General features: G+C 33.9%; 3 protein-coding genes across 5 annotated transcripts in view; 1 reads left to right on the top strand and 2 right to left on the bottom strand.

The window, feature by feature from the left end:
- Positions 1-103: 103 nt before the first annotated feature.
- LOC108907281 lies at positions 104-23,725 on the top strand. Of its 3 annotated transcripts, none has more exons than XM_018710890.1 (3): positions 104-174; positions 21,688-21,855; positions 21,911-23,725. In XM_018710890.1, the coding sequence occupies exon 3, from the start codon at positions 21,959-21,961 to the stop codon at positions 23,555-23,557; it is 1,599 nt and encodes a 532-aa protein (XP_018566406.1). In that variant the 5' UTR covers positions 104-174; positions 21,688-21,855; positions 21,911-21,958; the 3' UTR covers positions 23,558-23,725. The 3 variants fall into 3 exon arrangements, with proteins under 3 accessions (XP_018566406.1, XP_018566404.1, XP_018566405.1); XM_018710888.1 differs by lacking the exon at positions 104-174 and adding an exon at positions 18,440-18,676; XM_018710889.1 differs by lacking the exon at positions 104-174 and adding an exon at positions 18,440-18,676 and having other exon boundaries at positions 21,898-23,725.
- On the bottom strand, positions 422-1,009 carry LOC108907282 (ragulator complex protein LAMTOR4 homolog). The gene is made up of 2 exons (XM_018710892.1): positions 910-1,009; positions 422-858 (listed from the first exon to the last, which is right to left on the bottom strand). Exon 2 carries the CDS (start codon positions 843-845, stop codon positions 567-569), a length of 279 nt encoding a protein of 92 aa, XP_018566408.1. The 5' UTR covers positions 846-858; positions 910-1,009; the 3' UTR covers positions 422-566.
- LOC108907240 overlaps positions 12,322-24,903 on the bottom strand; it is a 34,896-nt gene continuing 22,314 nt past the window's right edge. Inside the window, exons 12-14 of the mRNA XM_018710832.1 lie at positions 15,416-15,624; positions 15,179-15,365; positions 12,322-15,126 (exon numbers count right to left, since the gene is read on the bottom strand). Of these exons, the coding sequence (XP_018566348.1) occupies positions 12,322-15,126; positions 15,179-15,365; positions 15,416-15,624 (3,201 nt within the window). The remainder of the gene's footprint in view (positions 15,127-15,178; positions 15,366-15,415; positions 15,625-24,903) is intronic.

The raw sequence follows: 24,903 nt of genomic DNA, 5'->3' as shown, positions 1-24,903 counted from the left end.
GGCGCTTGCTTCACGTCTTTAAACTATCAAGTGAAGTTAGGTTTTATTATATGGTGTGGTCTCCATGCGCTAATTTAAAATTTAATCTAATGCCAGTTCAAAAATTACAATAAAAAGTCAAAATACCATTTTTGTTAATTGTGTAACTCTCCTAAACTGAACTAAACGCAATTGGTAAGCACATTACTATATTTTTTATTATTTGTTTGTTTTGTGATTTTAAATACAAAAATTATGTTCTGTGCATCTTTTGTTAATTACTCGCAAAAAAGTAATTTGGAAATGTGGACTGGAAAATAATTTGGTTTCTACAACCTAAATTTAAATTACCTAAAATTTGTAGAAGTCGTTCAGGCATCAAGTAATCCTAGAAAGTTGTAAATTGTCATACAAAAATTTTAACAAAGGAATGAAAGATATGTCAAACATATAATACCCTTTATTACATATCATTCAGTAGACAATATAACTGATATAATGAAAAAAATATTCCCCCAAACAAGATAATAATTTGCATAAATTTCATTTTAGTTAGATATAATATTACATTCATTTAGTCTCCCGTTCTAAGCCGAGTTTTGTGGGAAATCCGGTGTCAGAGTCTTTTTAACAACGTGTATTCTTCTGTTCGATAAACAAACTATGTAACAGTGGTCGTCGTAGATTAGGGATAATTTTTTGAAACCTTCGGGTGACAATGCATTTGAATCTATGTGGGAAGTAATATTCAACAGTCCCATAATAATCACTGCAGATTTTTCGTCATTCTCTAAGTCGCCAGAAGAGGATAAAACTGCACCTTCTTCGTTTAATAGCAAATAGCCGGTTTGGCCTGGTCGATCCATATCATCCAGAAAACTGAAAATTAAATTGTTAAAGCAATAGAAAATCTATACAATTAAATTCTACCTAAATCAAACTATTAACATAGTTCTTTGTTTTGTAAGAGCTGTTCATTAAACAGCTGACAAGAAAATAAACTTTCTGACATCTGTCACATATACGTCACTTGTCAGGTACCCATAGAAATAGAAGATATTTCTGTTCTATGTTTAGAGCATGTACTACATGGAGGAAGCAAGCTTGTGGCGACAGTGTAGACGAATGATAAAGATAGAGATAGTTTCGGTAATATCTTTCTCTCTCGCGCAGACTCGTGATTGGCTAATAAAACTCCATCCTAATCGATTAGAAAGAGAGAAACTATCACTCTTTCGCTCTACAGCGTCTACACTCGGTAAAATACCACTTTAATACATCAATCTCGTTAGTGACGTCACTACATGCATGTAAGCGTAAGCACGCCATTATTCACACCACAAGCACAGCTTAATATTAAGCTGTGCCAAGAGTTTAATTATTTTATCTATATCGGCAGGAAAGCGAGTTTTCGACTTTTTAGATTTTTTCTCATGTAGTCCTAGAAAATTTTAAGTTCTCTTCTGAGCATGCCATTTGCGATTAGAAGTTTTATTATTCTTCAATTTTATCTTTTATGACCACCTTTTGGGTCAGAGCAGGTTATTTAATATGGTACATGGTATGAGGTCATATTTTCAATTCAAAATTTCTAACAACTAAATAGCAGTTATATACTGCAAATATTTTACATTTAATTTATACAGTTATGGATTATTCGATAATTACAGTTCAAGCATCAAACAATTCAATCCATTGGTATATGAAATGTCGCTAGTTGAACGCATTCATTTTCAAATTTAAAAAACTCAACATAAACATAAGTACAGAGAAAATGAACAAAATATTTGTTTAAGTGTTGATAAGTAACAATAAACGGCTATTGTTTGACGTTATATGACTCGATAACAATTTTAAAACCAAACATGTTCGTTTCAGTTGTGTACTTCCCATAATCAGATACTCGTGTCATTTTGCAACAAATCACAACATTGTGCAATTATTAGTTGCCTATTCTTTCTATCACAATTTCGCAATCATGATTGGATGAAAGCTATTGACGTCGTACAATCAACCAATTAACTTGCGTGTTTTCTTTTCAAATCAAGATTGCGAATCGTAACGTAAAGTCAAATAAAGTCTAACTATAACGAGTAAATTTAAGGAGAAAAGTAGGCATTTGACATTAACTTCCTTGACAACGAACAAGTTTGTTATTGTTTGTTGTGATATTACTGAACAACTAGATTTATATATATAGGAATTTAGAGGATTTTCACTTGTTTTGTAAACAAAAAAAAGTTGAAATCTCGGTTTCGGTTTTATCATTCGGTTAGTTCAAATTGTGACGTTGCGAAAGTGATAAATCTAAAATAATGGTAAGTTCAAAATAAGTAAATAATACATGTGGGATTAGGTTATCTTTTTATTTTTATGTTCAATAGTGAATAGAGAGATGTAGGTACTGTTGTTATAATTATTAATATATTTTGATCTTGTGAACTCACCCGTACATATTTGATGACACAACTGTTCTTTGGACGATTAATAATAAATTATCGGTTTCTAGATATAATAAAAACAATGATGTGTTTGCTGTAAATTTTTATACAGGACTAGGTGTCTGCTCTACAGTCTTTTTGTCATTAAGATTTTGACGTTTTTGTGACTCAGTTTTTAGTTTTTGTTTTCGTTTTTAGCCGGCTCAACTCCATGCCAACTTTGTCATCATAGCTTTTTACATGCCTGTAATCCTGCTTTTTAAAAGATGGTACCTATAATGCGTTTTCACTATTTCCACAGTACATTAGAGATAAATTTTTGTTTTTGCATTTTATAGACAATGTGTAATATTTATTTCGTTTTTACTTGATCAAATAATAAATAATCTTAAATAACAGTGAACTAAAGATACACGAATTATTTTACCTTTTGGAAAACACAATCAAGAAGCTTCTTGATTGATATTTGACAATAATATTTCTCAAATAGGTACGATCAACTATCAATATTTAGTTTATTTGAAAATTTACTTCAATTTACCTGTTACCTAGCAACAGGCCATGTTTTATTTACTAGGGATTTCACCTCAGAGGAATATGTTTACTTATTCCTCTGAGGATTTCACCTAATTATTGACCAATGATCATTCAGAATAACAGATTAGCTCAGATCTCAGGTAAATAAAACACGCTATTGGTATACTGGGACTCTAAAATGTCACTTTGTCTTTGTATATATTTCTAAATAAATATTCCGATGCATATTCCGATGTCTGGTATCGGGGGGAACGCCCCAAACTCTGTGTATTCTGCTAAAAAAGTAAAAACTCAAATGTTATTCGCCCGCTGTCTTGTTAATATACTGTTTTGAACATTTAAAGAAAAAACATTGATTAGAACAACGTATGTGGGAATTTTGCTATGACGAAATTGAAATAAAAGTAAACAAGTAAAAACATACATTTTAGATATGGCTACTATTTACATATATCAAAATTAATTGTCTACTATTTTAGATTAAAATTTTGAGTTATTGTGTATAGAAATAAACTGTTTAAAATTGTTTTATGTACTGACAGATTTCGTAAGTGACACTGGACTTTTTTGCAATTTGTGATTTACGCCTAAAAAGTTAAGACAATGCGACATTGGTTGCGGTACTCTATCACTACAGGGGCTCTAATACAAAAAACTATACAGGGTGTTTCACGTTAGACGGATTCTGCCATCCAGACTATCAATTTTCTGTCAAATTTGTTTTGTCAAAATAATTTGAAGACGTTAAAATTAACTTTTCCATACCATCAAAATTAACTGGATAGAATTAGTTTGTTCAAATTTATAAAAAGTTACTATAACAATGACCGAGAAAGCTACTACTTTTTCGAAAAAAATTTTGTTTTCTACAGATCATTTATTTAATGGAAGACTAATGATTAATAAAAAGAGTTTGGTTAGTTTGAGGCTTTTTGCAAAAAATTAAAGGTGCAGAAAAATTTCCAAATTTTTTTAGTGATATTTGAAAGGCCGTATAACTTGTCGAGAAAAAAAAGAAGCATATTGAAACTTGAAGATTCTAGTTTTGAAATCTTGAGATAAAGAATTTTTTTAAGCATCGCTCTCGGCGCAATCAAAAGCAATAATGCGAGGCACAAATTTTTCATTTTTTTTTCAAAACTGCTTTGGGCTCAGAATTTTTTTTCCTGGCTTATTCAATGCCAGAGTTATTTAGCTTGATTCATGAGCTTCAATTTGTTCTTTTTTTATTTTCTGTACGATTATTTCTCATTGAGATATAGGCCAGGAAAATAAACTGGGAAATGACCATTTCGCGACTTTTTGCTTCGGCAAGCTGAATTTATCACTATAGATGCTAAATATTATGTACAATAACATTTTAGTTTTCACAGTCATAAAAATGGGGGGAAGATTGCTTACAGGGTGGTTAATTTCTATAATTTTTACGAAAATTCACGTTTTTCGCTAATAACTTTTTTTCCGTTCATTTCCACGAGAAAACAGTAATGTACTTTTTTTTCATCTTCAAAAGACCTACAAAATGTAGCCCTCGAGCGTCAAAAAATATTGATTAGATCAAAAATTATAAACAGAAGAAGTTTATTTATGAGTTTTGAACTAAACATTAATTTATAAACTGCGTAATTATTACCAGAACGTTTTGGCATCGCATCCTCTCATTCCTTATCACTGTCTAATAACTCACACGAAATCTGGAATCGGTAAGTTGAATAGTTTACAAGTTATGGCCTTATAATCAAATTAACTAATTATTAGTGTGGACGATCCCAAGCATCTTCCACAATCGCACTGATTTTTTTCAAGGTAGATTTCATAATAATACGTTGAAATCTATCTTTTTTTTAATTTCAAATTTGCAACCTGGAAGTTTTTTAATTTTTTAGCCTTAGTTGCAAAATCAAATATACGACGCACGAGCGTGATATAGTTATATATTATTACATATTCGGACACCTTATGAAAAGAGCTTTAAGTTAAAGAAAAAAATTGTCAAGATTCGTTGAAAAACAACGGAGTTACAGACTGTCAAAGTTGACAGCCGATTGTTAAACAAATTAGGTTGATAGCGGCAAAAAAAATACTGTCTTAACCGGCAACCCGAGTATTTTCCCAGGTAAATATATTTTATTTGTGGAAGTATGTTAAGTGCATAAGAAATATTGTCCAGTCAGTGGGTCGCTTGATTTTCGGCGAGCCATGGCGCGGCGGAAGGGTGGGGGAAGCGAACGATAGCGAGTTCGAAGAAAATGACGATAATATTCATAGTCCTGCCGTTAAAAAAGCGAAATTCGCTTGAAAATAATATATTTTACAGTCTGTAACTCCGTTGTTTTTCAACGAATCTTGACGATTATTTCTTTTTTTAACTTAAAGCTCTTTTCATAAGCTTTCCGAATATGTAATAATATATAACTATATCACGCTCGTGCGTCGTATATTTCATTTTGCAACTAAGGCTAACAAATTTAAAAAATTCCAGGTTGCAAATTTGAAATTTAAAAAAAATGATAGATTTCAATGTATTATTATAATGAAAAAAATCAGTGCAATTGTGGAAGATCCTCGAGATCGTCCAGACTAATAATTAGTTAATTTGTTTATAAGGCCATTACTTGTAAACTATTCAACTTACCGATTCCAGATTTCGTGTGAGTTATTAGACAGTGATTAGGAATGAGAGGATGCGATGCCACAACATTCTGGTAATAATAACGCAGTTTATAAATGTTTAATTCAAAAGTCATAAATAACTTCTTCTGTTTATAACTTTTGATCTAATCAATATTTTTTTACGTTTGGGGGCTAGTTTTGTAGGTCTTTTGAAGACGAAAAAAACTACTGTTTTCTCGTGGAAATGAACGAAAAAAAGTTATAAGTGAAAAATGTGAATTTACGTAAAAATTATCTTCCCCCCAGTATTATGACTTGAAACGAATATGTTATTGTACATAATATTTAGCATCTATAGTGATAAATTCAACTTGCCGAAACAAAAAGTCGCGAAATGGTCATTTTCCAGCTTATTTTCCTGGCCTAAATAGAGAGACGGGGAAGAGTTAAATAAGTTTTCTGTGTCATCTAGTATGTCACAAGGTTGATATAATGTACGAATCTAACAGAAATTTTTAAAATCAAATACAAATTTATTTATACAAGGAGTTAGTACCGAAATTGCTTGTAAAGTGAAATTAACATTATTTGTAGAAGCTCGCAAATTTGTTACAATTAAAATTGATAAATCCAAAACCGATTTAATGCTTTCTGGAAATTTTATTGTACTTTATTTTTCCTGGACTAATATTAGATATTGAGTGAGGTCACCTTTTTTTTTTTGATCATCGATATCTCATGAACTAATGATCACAAGGGTGGGTTTTAGAAACTTGAATCAATCCTCTTCAGAAGAACAAGAAAAACAAAAATTAACTACCGCTCAGCACACTTTTAGAGATACGTCAGTACTGACAGCAAAAATCTATTCCGCACCTTATTTAATATCAGACTACACATTTTTGTCTTAACATTTTTAAAACCAAGTGAAATACGACTAAAAAAAGAAAGAGCATAAAATCGGTTTTCTTCGAATATCTTCGAAAATATTCGGAATTTTGTAAATTTAAAAAGGATTCCGTGATCGCCAAAAAATTCTGCACATTTTTGCCCATTTAACAATTTCTGCAGCTTTTAAAATGAGAAAGATACCTACCTGTATAGGATATTTAAAAAGTTGTAACCCTGTATATTGCTATAATGTAAAGGATATACCCTGTACCTATCATCTTACAGCGGCCCTAACATTTCTGTTATCTAGTTATGAGACACAACCTAAATACATATACAGTGTGGACCATTTTGGTGATGAATATATTGGTATCTTGGAACAGTTTGAAACAAATGAAAATATTTTCCTAATGGAGATTCATAGACTATTAATGGGGCTTTTTTTTCATAAACACGAGGCCATTACTATTACAACGCCATGAGATTAATGATAAGCTTTTGCAAAAATTTGAAACTTCTATAATAGTTGCGAAAAATGATGCGGTGTTGCCAGATTTATTAAAAATATTAAAATATTGATTTTTGACGCAGTCTTTGAAATTTTTTCTTACTTATCATTCGAAAATCTAAACATACAGTGTGTCCAAGATAAGGATGGGATATCATTAGAATCTAGGAAACGGTAAGAGATACGGGGTGGCTCAAATTAGAAAAAAGTTGTGTTTTTTTTACCCACAATATACCGTTTAGAAAGTTTAAAAATTCCGGGTAGTTCCAGAGATATCCGGAAAAACCTAAAATTTTGCGAAATCGTTTTATTTTTTTCTGGCTTTATTTGAAAACGAATTTTAAAATAAATTGCAGATTTACATTGCCACATTTTTAGCTCTATCCAATGGCGTCAACATTTTTGCAATCCGACGTTTCGTATTCGAGGGGCAATCATGAGGTTAATTTTTTTTAATCCGTCGCTGCTGTGTATGACAAAATCTAGTCATTTTTAATTCTGAATTAGATGGTATTAGTATTGTAATCGCTTAAAAAGGTAGTTTGCTGAAGCTGTCATTTAAATTTTTTCCCCGAGTACGTCTTTGAACGCTTTCAAAATATCTATTGGAGGAAGTGATAACAGTACAAAAGTCAATACGCCACAAAATATTCAACAATTTTTTTTAATCAATAATTTAAAAAAGTTAAAAACTTAATAAAAAAATAATACGAATTTATGAAATGTTTTATTATTTCTAATCAATATTGATAATAGTAGTAATAAAAATTGTTGAATATTTTTGTGACTTTTATACTGTTGAGTATAAAAAAACAACTTTTTTCTAATTTGGGCCACCCCGTATCTCTTACTGTTTCCTAGATCCTAATGATATTCCATCCTTATCTTGGACACACTGTACGTGGGTTTAAATTAAGGTTTAGAAAGGGCACACATTTTTTAGATACTTGTTGTCATAATAAACAATGATCGATAATAAAAATACCAATTTTTTCATTTTTATAACCATTTATAATTTTTTTAAAATTTTTTAACATTTTCTCTATAAACAATTTTTTTTAATTAGATATAGAAAAACGAGAGGAATACGAATATGTCATCAGAAATCAATAAAATAAATAATTTTTGCACAAATTTTGAATTTACAGAATTATGCCACTTTCGCTTGCTTTTAAAAAATAGTTATATTATGATAATCAAGTTTTATTAGTTTGTGTTCATCAATGCATTCTACGAAATTCATGTTTTCATGATTAAATTAAAAAATATTTACAGGGTGGTTAAAAAAAAGTTATCGAATATGAAGTTCAGAAAATATGGAAAACTCAAAATTTTTAAATGGAAACCCCTATTTTTTTTTAGAATAACTTTGTGAATATTCTACTAAATCAAATTTTTTAAAGCAGGTATTAAAAGTCCTTGGAAATACGCTTCTTTAAAAAAAAAGCAGATCGCTTGGTCAATTAGTTACGTAGTTATAGCCGATCAAAGTTAACCGTCATTTACACTAAATGTACTGGAACATCCGGGCTAATTTTTCGAAAAATACCTTTGGTATTCCGAATAACTACTTAGCAGGTCTAAGATTACAATACTTTTCTTAATTGGCAACCTACTTTAAAACGTGTTTAAAGTTATTTATGCAAGCGAGAAATTCAAGAAAATCGTACGGGTGGTGGTGGTGGGGGAAGCAGAGAGCACGGCCGCTTCGGCCTGCTCGAAATTGAATCGGCGAGTTAAAAACCGTGACGCGATAAAAAATTTTTAATATTTCACCATCTAGGTTCGATTTTGATGATTTTTTTTAAATTTTAGCGTATTTTCAAATACCTATCATTAATAATAATTATTGGTCTTTCAACAGTTCGATAGTTATTTATCTATAAACTTCCTTTACTTATCAACTTTATTTTTCTATTGTATCAAAAGTGCATAAACTTATACAGGGTCGGAAAGTCCCCATGGTTCATCGGCCGTTACGTGAGAGCGACAAAGTAAGTCATAGAAATCCGTGCCATAGAGGAAGATGGCTGTAATGAAGGCGTCTAATAGCCACCGCCCATTTCGCCCTTCCACAAATAAAATCCACTTCTTATTTGTGGAAGGGCGAAATGGGCGGTGACTATTAGACGCCTTCATTATTGCCATCTTTATGGCACGGATTTCTATGACTTACGTTGTCGCTCTCACGTAACGGCCGATGAACCATGGGGACTTTCCGACCCTGTATCTGTTTATCAAAAATCAAAAACAAATTTATTTAAATATTCTGAAATTGTTTAAACAACAATTATTTTCAAAATATGACGAAAATTAGTAATATAATGAGTTAATTTCTCATTTGCTATATTTTAAACAATAAATAATATTTGATTTATACTTTAATCACAAAAGAAATTATGATTAAATTAATAAATTAATTATAAAAAATCAATAACTTTTAAAACCTGCTTTAAAAAATTTGATTTGGTTGAATATTTACAAAGTTACTCTAATTGTTTATCAGTACAAAAATTCGACCAATGTTTAAACAAGCGCCAGAGCTCTCCTAATTGATGGATTCGAATTTTTCAAAAAAAGTTTGAAAGCTTGTGAGCCCTTCTATATGTGATTAAATTTTCAAGTATCTAAGGGCCTTGGTTTTTGCTGTGCAAAATTTTGAAAATTTGCAGATTTTTTTTCAAAATCTGGGTTGCAAAATTATTATGCAAAATCTATAGAACCGATTTTGATGAAATTTGGTGTGATGATTCTACTTAACATGAAGTTTTCTTGAGCCAAGTATAAAGGTCCTATACCCAATTTAAATACCCCAAAAAAAATCCCTAAAAAATATTGTTTTTAACCCCATTTTTTCGATTTTTACCATAATAATCATGATCCATTCGATTTGTAACTAGTCATGTTTTGTAAACAATTTAATTACAAACATTTTTTTCCTCTTCTATTTTCGCCTAAAATCAACTATTGAAAAGATACATAATTAAATAGGAAGAAAAATGTGAAATTTTTCGAATTTTTTTAACATTTTGTGTCGCCAAAAGTTGAGCCCACGTTTTTTTTATGCGCATAGAAAAATTTTCATTTCTAGTGATATTTGAAAGCCAAAAAGCCAAAAATCACGGTGGATATAAGATTCACCCAAACCAAAACAGATACCGTCTAGTCTATGTAGATTGCGCCCCCTAGCGGCCGAGCTGAGAACTTAAAAACTATTCCCAGCGATTTATCTTGGTCGATTTATTAAAATAATGTTTTTCCCCGAAGTTCTAGGGCAGGGGTCGGCAAGTAATTTTAGGTGGGGTCCGGATACTTTTGAAAATTTTTAACGCGGTCCAGAAAAAAATTCATATTCCTTATTTTTTATTTTAATTTGGACTCAAATTTAATCTGCTTACTAATTAAGAACTCAAAATACTCTCACAATTGTAAAATACTAGAAAAAATGATAAGATTGGCACTTAAACGTAAAAAACATTTTTTAAATAATTTATTTGAGTAATTAATACTTTCAAAGAATTTTTGGCGGTCCAGTATTTTACCTTCCGCGGTCCGGACCTGGACCGCGGTCCGCCAGTTGCCGACCCTTGCTCTAGGGCCTATACTTTCTCTAATATCGTACCTTGCCGGCCTTAGTGGGACACCCTGTACAGTGAAATTACTCGAGAAAACTTGCTGTGAAACAGTGCTTTCAGATTTTAAAAATTCCTCTAAATAAAAAAGTTACACACGATTTTCGAAAACGCCACATTTAATTTTTTTCAAAATAACTCAAAAACCTGAAGAGCCAGGACCGGTCTACAAGCGGCATTAAGTTAGTAACAGAACTGTTTAAAACTGCCCCCGTCCAACCAATTTCCTATTTCTTATACGAGTAGATTCCATGCAGTGGCGGCCCGTGGGTTTGAATACAGGGGGGGCGCATTTTGAAAAAAGGACGTACATCATAAGAGCTGCGGGGGGTGTGGGGGTAGCGCCGCAGGTGAAAAATTTTAAGAAATTTGAAGGTCATTGTGTTTTGCAAGTACCCCAAAATGAATACTGTCAGTGTGTACAGTAGCTACTTAGATACAATGTGAGAAATAAAATTCCAACGTGTGGGGGCTGAAGTGGATAATCGATCAACCAACCCAGTTAGGATATAATTATGTAGATTACTGTAATAGTTCATTCTGTATAGTTTTTGAAGTTCCTTTAAAAACATGGGCATCACTAAGATGTTTATCTAAAACGGGATCAATTTTTGCACTATAGTCTATCAGTTCTAAAAATACCCCTTTGTTTACCGAGTCACTTTTTTTATTATGTCCACGAAGAGAAAGGTTACATGTACCACATAGTTTTAAGATATTTAAAATTTTTGAAAGAAGCAATCGATTTTTCTTAACTGTTTCGTTATGACTATTTACTATTTATTTGTTCTGCATAAGCACTATTTAAACAAGAAGCAATATTTACTTTTCCTAAAAGCAAAAAACTCACCAACTTATTTTTGTGTTTAGGAGAATATTCATGTTTCTTAATTTTAATTTCTAAATGTTTCAAGTCAGAAACTCCAGTTTTCGTCTAGTTTTCTTCGCCTCCTCCAAACAATAAACATACAAAACAAAAAAATCTATTTGTTTGGTCACAACCATACAACCACAGGGCCTTATCATAAATGTTTTTATCAAATTTGCGAAAGCCGGCCCACTTTTTGCACTCTTTCTGCACCTCAACTAAATTCAACACTGGCGTTGGACGTCCGTTATTTTTCAATTCGACTTTTTCCTCTAATCTTAAATTACTAATAACAAGTTTTTTATTTCACAAACCCTCATTTTAAACTTAAACTTATAAAATATAATGTTTTAAAAAGCGCCAAAGCAAAAACAAAACACATATAACCACACTTCAGTGATACGGGTTACTGCCTCATGGAGTCCCAAAACAAAGAGTGGGGATTGCGCGCGCGGTTAAACATATTAAACTCTTTGGTATGATCATAGATGGCAGATGGCATAAATCTGAGCTACGTTCACGGAGTACATGCACTTTATGCAACCAACCTAACATCCAAGAGATATTGAATGCATGCTATTTAGATTTCTTATTGATTTAAATAAATACATTATTTTAAGTTTATAGTTTGAAAATATCTGGGGGGGGGGGGCGGAGTCCCAGAGTCCTCCTTCACGAGCCGCCACTGATTCCATGATACCAAACAATTGAAATCCGAAACTGCAGTTCATATGTCAAATACATTTATTTACGCCTCTATGCGTAAAAAAAACAATACAACGAAAGTAACTATTAAACGAATGAAAAAATTAACTTCAAAAAATTGAACTTAACTTTAATTTAAACTTATCTTCATATGTTTAAATCGTCTAGATCGATGTCGCTGGTGTCGAAGATACTCCTCCTCCTGCCGCCAGTATTTCCAGGTTTCTCCTCCTCGGCACTGCCCTGCAGGTACTTATCGACAATCCTCTTAATATCGTCCTTGTTCTGCTTGTAGAACCCGTCCGGCGTCAAAGTCTGACTCTCTCCTCGTTGCGACACCTGGAATGTAATGTTCTGGATCTCCCCCACGTTCCCGGACAGCTGCTGGTTACTACAAGTCGTCTCCGATGCGGTCCTCGCAAACCGTTTGGTGACGCTGTTGCTTGTGTACTCGCCAACGTTGGACACCGTAGGCGCGAACTCGAACCTGCCCCCCTCGTCCTGGTTCTTGTTGAAGCTGAAGCTGAAGGTGTTGTAGTCCTTCTCGTTGGATTTCAGGTAGCTCTCGAACGGCAGGGCGTTCTTGTCGCTGAATATGGTTAAGTTGAAGTTGTTGTTAAAGAACTGATTCCTCCAGGGCGACGCCTTCCTTTTTTTCACCGGAGATTTCGCGGGGATGACCTCTACGCCGTCTTCGGTTTTTCTGATTGTCGCCACGTGGGTGCTCTTCTGGATCTGGCGCACTGTGGGTCTGTTGATGAGCTGTTGCAGGTATTTCGAGAAGTTGGAGGAGTTGGGGCTGGTTTCCAACATTCTTCTGTCTTGCTCATTGAATTCTTCCCTGATCTCCCTCGCGCTTAGCTTGAGGGGCGGTTTGAATTTTTTCTTGTAAACGGTGCGTTTCTTCACAATTTTGCCGTCCGTGCTGGTACTCTGCCCTTCTACGTTTCTTGGCTTGGAGAATTTCCTTTTCGGTGCTTTGGCGGCGGATCTACCGCCTTCGTCGCTTTCCTTCAAGCTGCTGGAATCCTCCGATTTATCCGACTCTTTCGTTTTATTATCCGACTTCTCATTGGCGCTTGTCGAATCAGTGGTTACTTGATCCAAGTTCCTCTTTTTGGAAGCGCTCGATAAACTCGTCATGGTTTTATCGCAAAACGTTTTCTTGTCACCACTTTCTTCGTGCTGGCTGGAGTCGGAGGAACCGCTCTGGTCCAGTTTCCTCAGTTTGGACGCGTGGGATATGCTGGTCAGCTCTGTTTTGTTTGGACTCAATTTTTCTTGTCCATTTACGACTTGGAAACACTTTTCTTGGTTTTTCTCCACGCTGATTTCCTTGGTTGCGGTTTTATCATCCGATGGTGATGTGACGAACTTGCTTGGATCATTTATTGCGGATATCTCGTATCCGCTCGAGGGACAGTTGGATCTTTCCGGTTGCGGTTCAATTTCAAAGCTAGACTCGCACGAATATAAAATATCTTCATTTTCTTCGACGAAACTCATAAATGTTTCGTTTAATTGTTGAGATCGGACCGTATCTTCGACGCTGTGAGCTGCGTCGAATGTGCTGTCAAATGTCTTGTACAAGTTCCCAACGGTTTGCTGTTTCTCTGGATTGACTCTCACTAATTCTTCCCTGAAGGGGTTTTCGTTAACACCATCATTTGTGAAGCAGTTGTTATTACAATAAACCTCAGCTAGTTTATTTTCTTGTTTGGAAATGTCCCCTTCTTCTTTCCTTAGACAAACTGGTTCTCTTGGAGCTATGAGGATATTAGAAATGACGTTGATCTTCCTTTGAGCGACCGGATCCTTCCTTTGGCTCACACCGCCATTATCTTCTGGTATGTCCTTGAAATTATCCTCGCCGAAAGACAGAGTGGTGTTATTTGGTCCTTCCACCACTTCCACAACCGGCACAATGTGTGGAAACTTTTCCTTCTGCGGCACCTGTCCAATTTTCTCTTTGGTCTCACTGCAGCTAGTAGATATCGACTTGTAAGTCGTATTTAGGACCTCCTCCTCGAAACCGTCGTCTTCCTCTCCAAAAATCCGACTGCAGGCCTCCAAATCGTCCTGGATGGATTCCAGATCGTAACCTTCCAGTGCGATTTGCTCTGGGATAAACGTACTGAGGTTCTTGCGGCTGTCGTTGGTGTTCGAAGATGTCGAGAAGTTTCGTCTGTCGTTTCCGTAGATGTGTACCAACGGCGAAGCGCTCCTCAACAACAAAGGCGCTCTACGTACGATGGGAGTTGAGGTTTTGGTGGCGTTGTTTTGAAGAGGCAAGGAAAACCGGATGTCGTTCATGTCTCCTAAACTTGGTGATCGGTTCGAGTTTTCTTCTGGTAGCTTTGGTGTCTCCGAACAACTTAAATGGATTTCTGGGATCAATTTGTGGAAGTTCTCTGAATTTTCTGCTATGAACCTGGACATATTTTCGTAATTAACGTCGTCTATGTTGGAATGGTTCTGGTATCCTTCGTAAACGCCGTCGTTGAAGTCATTTGTACGGTAGAAGTTTAGGTTGGGACAGCTTTGCTCCATACAGTTTGTGTAATGGATCTGTTGCGACGGTTCTGGTGTGAATACCGCCTGCATCCTCTCCACTGCCCTTTGTGTTCCTAAGACAGACGTTTGACTGGACAAAGAAGGTTCTGGAGTGAATTGCTGTCTCATAGCATTCGACATTCGTAGATCTTCTCGTATATCACCAAAGACGGAATGTTCAATCATTGGCAATTGTTGTACGGCGTTCCCTGTGAAGTTTGACCGTAGAGGTACCACGTTGATGTGGAAATCGAGCTTTCCCATCTCGTTCTGGTATTGATTCAACAGTTTATTTACTTCTGAAATGGTTAGTTTACGTTGGGACTTCAGCTTTCGGAACTGGGATTCGATCTTGTATTTGAGGCGAACTTTTTCATCTAGGGCAACAATTTTCGGGTCCTGTAAGGATTTAATTATCGTATTATCAGTGTAATCGAACAAGTATTTCTACCTTTGGTTTTTTCGAGATCTTGTCCAACAGAGCGTCGACATATCTGAGGATACTGTTAGGCCAAATGTTGCGCACGATGTAGACGCCATAGCGTTTAACATTTGTCACGCCAGGTATCAGGTTGTGTTTAAAGTCCAATTTGAAGGTTTTAGGATCTTCCCCTGAAGGAATGGTCTCCAAGTGCCAACTAAAAACAATTTTTTATAACATTTTTAACTCTTTAAGGGCTATACTTACACTTTTACGTTCAGGTACATATCGTAGAGCTTTGTCAGCAGCGTGAAATGCGTGGTGACGTATATAAATGCTGAGGATTGTGCTAGTTTTTCTACAATCGCTATTGCGAGAGCCGTGCCCTCTTCTAGAGATGTAGAACGGCAGATTTCGTCTATTATCACCAACGAATTCTCTGTCATCGTCATCATGATGTACTTTAGCTCTTTCATCTAAAATGTTTAGGGATATTCAAGTAAAGTTTTGTCGCCCTTATAGACCAGAGCGGATCTGTCGAAATATCCCACTTTTTGAATGTAAGAGGGGGCAAGTAGTGCAACTTACATAATAAAAATGTAGATCCCTAGATCTGGGCGATGTCAGAACATTCTCAAAATTGCAAGAATGTTAATTTAAAAAAATACCTATTTTATCCAAGTTTTTTACTTATATCTTGGAACCATGCATTTTGAAAGAATATTGAAGAGGAAAAGAGTTTTAAAATTGAATTTTGCACAATATGCTGTAAGTTAAAAATGTTTAAATTTATTACCGATGTTTTAAAATAGCAATAATTGTTGAAAAAAAGCAAGATAATCAAATTTTTTGGATAATTTTTTTTAAATATTTTAATTGCTCCGAAGGCATTCTAATTTTGGTAAAAACAACTTTAGAGTATAATAAAACAACACACCAAATTTCATTAAAATCGGTTCTAGGGGTCATCCATAAATTACGTAAGGGTTCAATGGGGAGGGGGGGCTCAACATTTTCTTATCATTCCTTACTTGGGGGGGAGGAGGGGGAATGAAATTCTTAAGTAATAAAATAATCTACATTAATTTTTCTATTTTTCTTAGTATATATGTATTTATAATATAACAAATATATTAATAAATGTTATAATTAGAAGTTGTAAAGCTTTTTTATAATAAAAAAAAATTAATTGAATCATGTAATGTATTACGTAAGGTGGGGGAGGGGGAGGGGGGTTATGAAAAATCTTACGGTTTCTTTACATGGGGGGAGGGGGGAGTTGAAAATGTGAAAAACTACCCTTACGTAATTTATGGATGACCCCCTATGGTTTTCGCAAAATAATTTTTTGAAAAAATTTTTTTTAAATTTTCGAATTTTCAAAATGTTGCACGGCCTCAAATAAAGCATCTAGATACTTGAAAATTTTTTCACATAGAAAAGACCGCTCAACCTTTCAAATAGTTTTTGAAAAATTGAAATCGGTTGATTAGGACGGCCACAGAAAATTTTTAAAGTTAACACTCTTTTTTTTAAAACAATTAGATTACATTTATCAATTTGCAATTTACTTTTTGTCAAAAATTATAATTTTAAAGTACTGGGAAAGACACTTCTTTAAAAAAATAAATAAACTGTTTATTGGTTCTCGAATATAAGCGGTCAAAGTTTATCGGCATTTACCGTCAATTTATAAACAATTTAGCAATAATCTTTGATCCAGTGGCTTCGTTTTTCCGAGTTCTAAGCTGGAAAAAATTTTCATATCCATAAGTTATCGGCAACATAGATAAATCAGCGGAAAGCTGTCGCTCGCATGCGCAAAAAGTGACTCAAAAAAGTGGGGGAGGGGACTTTCGCTCCGAGACTGAATTCGGAGGTTCAAAATGCGAAGGTACGAAAAAATTTGCATTATCTCGGCTTCTAATGGACCAATTTCGATCTTTTTCTTAATCCGATGTCTCGCGAGCCAAGGAATTCGAATATCGTAATTCGTACATATTTTGTTATAAACAAAGTTTATTATTTATATATTATTTTATATATTTTACCGTTGCATTATTTCAATGAAAAAATTTGTTTACGTATATATTTGAACACTGAATATGAATGTAAGTATTTAGTTATAATTATTACATTTATTTAAATAATTTGTGTTTAAACAAATTAAAAATATATATTTTTGATTTGGAAATTAATTTCTTTGTTAAATACAGATAAAATTAAGAAAAAATAGTACTTTAAAATTATAATTTTTGAAAAAAACTAAGTTGCAAATTGATAAATTAATCTAATTGATTAAAAATAAAAAACAGGGTTAACTTTAAAAATTTTCTGTGGCCATCCTAATCAACCGATTTCAATTTTTCAAAAACCATTTGAAAGGTTAAGCGGTCTTTTCGATGTTAAAAAATGTTCATATATTTGAGACTGTGCAACATTTTGAAAATTCGAAATTTTTTAAATTTTGTTCAAAAAATTATTTTGCGAAAACTATAGAACCGATTTTAATGAAATTTGGTTTGTTGTTTTATTATATTCTAAGGTTTTTTTTACCAAAATTAGAATGCCCTCGGAGCAATTAAAATATTTTTAAAAAATCATCCGATAAACTTGATTATTTTGCCTATTTTTCATCAATTATTGTTATTTTGCAATATCGATAGTATAAATTTAAACATTTTTAACTTACAGTATATTGTGCAAAATTCAATTCTAAACCTTTTTTCCTTTTCAATATTCTTCCAAAATGCATAGGTTCCAAAGACGTAAGTAAAAAACTCTGATAAAATAGGTATTTTTTAAAAATGTTTAAACATTTTTGCAATTTTGAAAATCTTCCGAGCCTCGCTCAGATTTAGGGATCTACACTTTTATTATGTAAGTTGTCCAAAGGTAATCCAGAAAAAAATTGCTTGCCCCGTCTCACATCCATTCAAAACAGATTCGCCCTGCCCTGGTCTATTTGTTGTAGACCTGAAGGCTACTATGAAAATGAACAGAACAAAATCGCGTCGTAAGCTTTTATACCACTTTTACATTTATATCAAGCCGCGAACCAATTAGAATTAATCATCGAAACCCTCAGTTTACTTTTCTTAATTTCGAAAAATTCTTCTAGAATGTTCTAGAATAATGATGAAATATGACGAAATGTTGCGAAACATGATGTCACGATTCCTAAATGCGTAATATTTTAGGGAAAAACACCCTTAAGGACCTCAAAATTGTATATAAAAGAAAGGATTTTTCAGGACGAAAATCAGTTTTCTCATCGACAAGTATCCAAGTTAGTTATCATCCGATGTACGGGATATAAACTGATATAAATCTACAAGTTATATCGTTCGTGATTGCTCCGAGTTTTTATCAGAATTCGACAAAATAGTTCATCACGGTTTAATCGCGTGAAACAAAATCAGTCTGTCCGTAATTACTCGTAAACGTTGATTGCAAATAGCAATTAAAAAGTTAGTTTCGGGAAAAAGCCGAAAAAGTTAGTTATACAGAGGATTACCTAAAAAAGTGGTTAGTAGAAATCCGCAATTTTTTTGTAATTAGTTTAATCAGTTTTAGTAAAGTTAATTTCATATACCTAGTACTCTTTTTTGTACGGTCTGGTTGTTTGAATTTTGTTATTTTTCTGGATTTTTGTGTATAGATCATTCCAGAAATTACTATTACTTTCTATTTGTCAGGTTAATAATTTTTTAACCATTAATCCTGTTAATATTATTACCATTTTTCTACTATAGAAAAATACTCGTACATTTACTTATTGTAATGTACCTTTTATATTTTTATAAACTTGTTTTTTCTGAAAAAAAAAGTTTTTTTGTAATATTTTTTTTTTCAGTCAAAAATAGTTTTTCGTAAAAAAAGATTTTGGAATAATTTTCAAAATAAATTTTTTTTAACACAAAACTTATTTTTCACACAGCCCAAAAAAATATTTTATAAATAATTTTTTTTTAGTCAAATTTAGTTTTTTCCAAAAAACATGATTTTTTGATTTTTTTTTTTACAAAAAAATTTAAATTCTTTAAGGAACTTAGTCCATCATGTTTTAGTGAAAAATATTTTTCTTCAAAACTTATTCTTCTAACATCCTTTTTACTTTTATTTTGGGAAAAATGGTGTGGACCAACATTTAGGAATTTTTCGTGCTATTTTAAAGCAATATTTTCAGTTAATTTCGGAGATCTTTATCAGTTGGATAATTTTTAAATCGCATGGATTGCTGACTATAAGGATCTGTCGTTGATAGTAATAGACCGATCAAAATCTGGACTTTTGTAAGTGGAAATGGTAAAGGGGCTTATAATAAACGAAAAAAACAAAAAAGTATGTAATACAAAAGTTGTAAATCATGCAAAAATCTACAACTTTTGTAGAGGTAATTTTTTAACATAACCTCAAAATTTCTGAGAAAAATGCGAAAAACAAGTTTTTTCTGATTTTTCGTTTTTATTTCTCATTTCCGCAAAAATAATTTAATTTTGACGAAACATTTTTTTCGGCCTGAAACACTTTTTTCAAAGAAAAATTCTACTTTAAAAAATCATCGTACAGAGTTCTGTGGGGAATCATTTTCTTCGTTTTGACATGCCAAACACTTTTGGCAAAAAAGTAAAAAATGACTTGCAGCAATGAATTTTTCAGTAATTGTTGATAATTTGTTTTAAATTTAAAAAAATCAAAAACTGATTACACTATTCAATTGTACGGAAAAAATACAAAAAAAATTCATTGTTTGACCCAAAACTATTTTTATACAGTATTGCTATAACATAAGTCGAATAGTGAGTAAATAAAATAAATAATATTTTTTTTTCCGTAGGATCGATTAGTGTGCACTTATTTTTTTTAAAGTTTGATGAATTCATAGATATACAGTGTGTCCAAGATAAGGATGGGATAGCATTAGGATCTAGGAAACGATAAGAGATACGGGGTGGCTCAGATTAGAAAAAAGTAGTTTTTTTTATACCTAACAATATGCTGTTTAGAAAGTTTTAAAATTTCGGGTAGTTCCGGAGATATCCGGAAAACCCCTAAATTTTGCAAAATTGTTTAATTTTTTTCTGGCTTTAGTTGAAAACTAATTTTAAAATAAATTACATATTTATAATGCCACTTTTTCGCTCTATACAATAGCGTCAACATTTCTGCAATCCGACGTTTCGTCTTCGAGGGGCCATCATCGGGTTAATTTTTTTAAATACGCCGCTGCTATTTTGATGACAAAATCTAGTCATTTTTAATTCTGAATTAGAGGATATTATTTTTTTATTAGGTACAAATTTTTAATTTATGGATTAAAAAAAATTGTTGGATATTTTGTGCTGTATTGACTTTTATTCTCTCCTCTCTCTCTCTCTCTCTTTCTCTCTCTCCTCCAATAGATGCACGTATTTTGAAAGCGTTCAGAGCCGTTCTCAGGAAAAATTTTTAATGATAGCTAAAAACCTTTTTAAGCGATTACAATGGTAATATCATCTAATACAGAATTAAAAATGACTAGATTTTGTCATATATTTAAAAAAATTAATCTGATGATGGTCCCTCGAAGACGAAACGTCGGATTGCAAAAATGTTGACGCCATTGGATAGAGCGAAAAAAGTGGCAATGTAAATATGCAATTTATTTAAAATTCGTTTCCAAATAAAGCCAGAAAAAAAATTAAAACGATTTTGCAAAATTTCGAGTTCTCGGATTTTGCGTCAACAGTAGACTTCGCAGTTAATACTTTGTTTTGCTGAAATCTCAAATCATCCAGAGACAATTTATCATTTGTGCATTTGTAATTCGACTTAGATGTTTATAGCAATACTGTACAAAAATAAAGTTTTGGGTCAAACAATCAAGACAGTTCTTTTTTATTTTTTTCGGTATTTTTTTAATTTAAAGCAATTATCAACAATAACTGAAAAATTCATAGTTGCAAGTCATTTTTTATTTTTTTTTGCATTTTGAGTATGTTTTTGAACTGTTATTACAGATTTTTTTATTTCACCAAAAAAGCATGTCACAACGAAAAAATTATTACCCGCAGAACTCTGTACGATGATTTTTTTAAGTAGAATTTTTCTTTGAAAAAAAAGTGTTTTTTTAGGTTTATTATAAGCCCTTTTATTATTTCCACTTATAAAAGTCCAAGTAACAATTTTTTTTTTCTCCAAGTGTAATTTGCTTGGACTATAAAGCAAGCGCGACCATATGAATCCACTATAAATCAATGTCAGAAGGAGATTATTGTTAGTTCTTAAGCATCTAAGTTTTTGTCACATTTCGCTTATGGTTCATTCTTTTGGTCGTATGTCCCTTGTTATTGGAGAAGATCTTCCAAACTTTATATCACTAGAATCCTCAGAAAGCTTCTGTCCAAATATCTAACACCCACCTTTTGAAAACATTTCTCAGTATAAAAGTAAAATTGATATACCGACAAATAACGTTGTTGAAGTTATGTACATGTTAATTTTGTGTTTGGTCTTAACGTGTCTGTCCGGTAGACAAATAATTCTTTTGGTTCCAGCAAAATAAAAGTAAGGAAAACAAAGTAAATGGCGTGCAAGAACAGCAAGCGAACAAGCCATATGCACGTCACAAACAAAATTCTGAAAAGGGGAAGAGGAATAGTGACAATCAGAGGCCACAAGAAAGGGGCAAAAATCGAAATGGGACTGACGTCAATAAAGAAAAGGTAACTACTTGTAAGTTGTTTTTCTATTATAAATTTTAAAAGTATTTCCTCGTAGGTGAAGAAACCGCCGAAGCACGAGTCGATTGACAAAGAGATAGAGGCCATGGCGAATGTGATCAGGTCAGACAACGAGAAGAAGATGGTGCAGCTGAAAAATATTTCCACGGCTCTGAATTTTCCATCCCCCCAACAAAAACCCGTCGCTGAAGTCAAATCAGAAGACTGGACTTCCCTTCAAGGTCAATTCGGTTGGGCGGAGATCGCAAACACAGCTATTCCATATCTAATCAGGTCCGGAGAAAAATACATTTCCTTGCGTATGGCCGACAATAGGATCTTCGTCAGATACAAAAACGTCTTCACCGACGAAATCCGCAGCTGCTTTCGCGTGAAGATCCTCCACGCCACGTCGGCGGAAGCGCAGCTGTTGAACGAGATTAACTTTAGACACTGCGATAATTTCTACGGAAGACTAGAGTTCGCCGTGGGAGACGGCATAGTATCCTTAAAGGATATCACGGAGACGTACAATTTCCTCAATTTTTGCCATCTAAGACTCGTAGAAAGGGTGTCTGTACCTCAAAATCGATGCGGATTCATCAAAATAGCCACCCAGAACTGCGTCCCGTACATCTGGCACGAAAAAAAGAAGTTCGTGCCTCTTTTTTACTTCGAGGGGGAGTGCAAATATCTGGAGGAACATTCCATGGCCTTGTCAGGGTGGGACTTGGCATATCTGAAGCTATACTGCAAAATTCAAGGCATCAGGAAGACTTTGTACGAGGGAGAGGCTATACGCGTCGTGGAGTTGGAGTTAGTGAAGAAGTTTTTCCCTCCCGATACGGCCTTCGAGGAGAATTGGCCGGAAGATTACAAAATCGACGGTCTCGTACAAAAACCGGTTCCCAAAGTGGTACTCTCCCAAGTACAGACCAACACGAGACAGAATATCCCCAAAACGAATGTGAACATTCAAGACGACGTGAAGAAAAAGGACGCATCTATTCCGCAAAGGGAACAATTGACTGTCGCACCTAAAACGAATCCTGCAGTTGGAGCGACCCAAAATAATTCGAGGTCAACCCCGTCGCTTCCCAGCACCACGACCAACAGCTTGCAAGTTCCCCCGTTGATCTTCCATTCGAACCAGCCTAGACCAGCGTTAAAAAATACCAAACCGACGGCAGTAGGCGCTCCTGCACCCAGAACGACGGTACCTCCGACACCAAACAGTACCAACCATCAAAACACCTTCCCACCAGGTCCTCCAGCAACGATTTTGAACAATATGGCGCGTTACAGACCCTTCATGGCGAAACCCCTTACATTCCCGGATACGTACCAGCGGGGTTCGAGGGTCTTGCAGATTCCGGAAGTGACCTGCAACAACGCGTACTTCGTGGTTAAGACTCAGGTGGAGAACAAGTTCTTCCAGTGCTGCGTCAACCTGGAACCCTTCCTGACCACCATCTTGCTCGTGTCGCTGGAGGAGAGCGCCTCGTTCTTCCAGATGCCCTTAGATCTGGTCATGAACGCCGTCAACGTAATGAATCTCGATATATTCCTGCCCAATAAGATGCAGAAGAGGGAGTTCGAGAAGTTTAAGGTGTACTCCACCAGGGGTCTGTTGAAGCTGAGGGAGTTCATCGACAACCTGCCCCAGCTCAGGTACATCTTGAACAAGACCAAAACTTTCGACTAATGATTTTTGTTCCTTTTTGCAACTTGGTGTGTGATATTACCCGACTGTTAGGTCTAGGATGTACAGTTTTTTTTTTGATTCGCAATGTAGTAATAAGGAATAATTTATTTTTAGAGGTGTTTTGTTAGTTGTTCTGTTTGTAGTTGAATAAATGCCTGTTTTGAATGATACCATGTTTTTTTTAATTTACGCCTAAAATTTAAAATATCCGGAAGTTTAGCAAAAATTTCGGCAGATTGTAAAAGAATTTTTTATAATTCATATTTTGTCATAATGTTTTTCGAGGAAACATTATATGAAAATTTAAATTCTTGAAAGGTTTAAATTGCCTTTATTCACTAATATTCCAGTCGAATTAGATCACGAATCCTAAAAACTCGAAAAAATGATTAATAGACATTTTATTGCGCTTTATGAACGAGAAAGAAAAATATCAAAAAGTTGAAATTAAGTAGCCCTTTACAACTAAAAAAGTAGAACCTGTAAAACGGCATTATAAACAAATTGTCCCGGGATCAGACAAAAGCCGCTCGGGGATTCGTTCTTTTTTGCATTAAATAGAGCTTATTTTTACGATACTTTAAAAAAAGGAGATGTCACCTACGCCTCTTTGTTCCCAAGATAACTTTCTTTCATAATGTTAATTGTTAATTAATTGTTAGACGTATCGGACCGGGATTTTAGAGATAATTAAAGAAGGGGTTAAACTTTTGTTTCCAAAAAGTTTCACATTGATAGATGAGGTAATAAGCGCGCTAGCGGCAGTAAAAGTTTACGTCAATGAACGGCCTATACGCGGGAGAAGGAGCGCCGAGCCCGCGCACGCGCGTGAACGCCGCCCTCGGTCGTGTAACAAAATAACAATAGACCAGTAAAGAGATCTATATTTTATTGCATGAATCGATAGCTGATGTCCGTAGCTGTCCGTTCACTTATTAGCACTCTGTGCACAAATTTTTTGAAATTTACTATGAAATAGGAAGTCTGAATCAGACAGAGTTGCCTAAACGCCATACGGTAATACGACACATTTTGCATATCAAGATATGACCTAAAGACCTGGTTTTAGCTAAGTGTTCTATGAGAAAATAATACCTCTTTATTAGGGTGGCCCAAAAAAAACGATTCTTTTTTTCGTGTCTTGTGAAAATATGTTAGTTTATATTGTTTTATGAGCCCCCTCAAAAAATCGCTCAAGATTTTTAAAATTCCAAAATCGTTAAAAATTGCATTTTTTAAAATATTTTTTCTCGTTATATCATTTTCTAGGTTGAAAAAAAATCTCGATTCTGAAAATTTCAAATCGATATTTTAATTTCTAAAGGTCAACTCATAATTATTTTTAA

Source organism: Anoplophora glabripennis, unplaced genomic scaffold, assembly GCF_000390285.2.
Source record: "Anoplophora glabripennis isolate ALB-LARVAE unplaced genomic scaffold, Agla_2.0 scaffold168, whole genome shotgun sequence".
In the NCBI taxonomy this organism is placed as follows: Eukaryota; Metazoa; Arthropoda; class Insecta; order Coleoptera; family Cerambycidae; genus Anoplophora; species Anoplophora glabripennis.
The sequence above is the reverse complement of the archived record's forward strand: the minus strand, read 5'-3'. Positions and strand labels throughout refer to the sequence as shown.

Excerpts from the sequence above, each read along its gene's own strand:
- LOC108907281 (XM_018710890.1), top strand. The coding sequence starts at position 21,959 with ATGGCGAATGTGATCAGGTCAGACAACGAGAAGAAGATGGTGCAGCTG.
- LOC108907282 (XM_018710892.1), bottom strand. The coding sequence starts at position 845 with ATGGATCGACCAGGCCAAACCGGCTATTTGCTATTAAACGAAGAAGGT.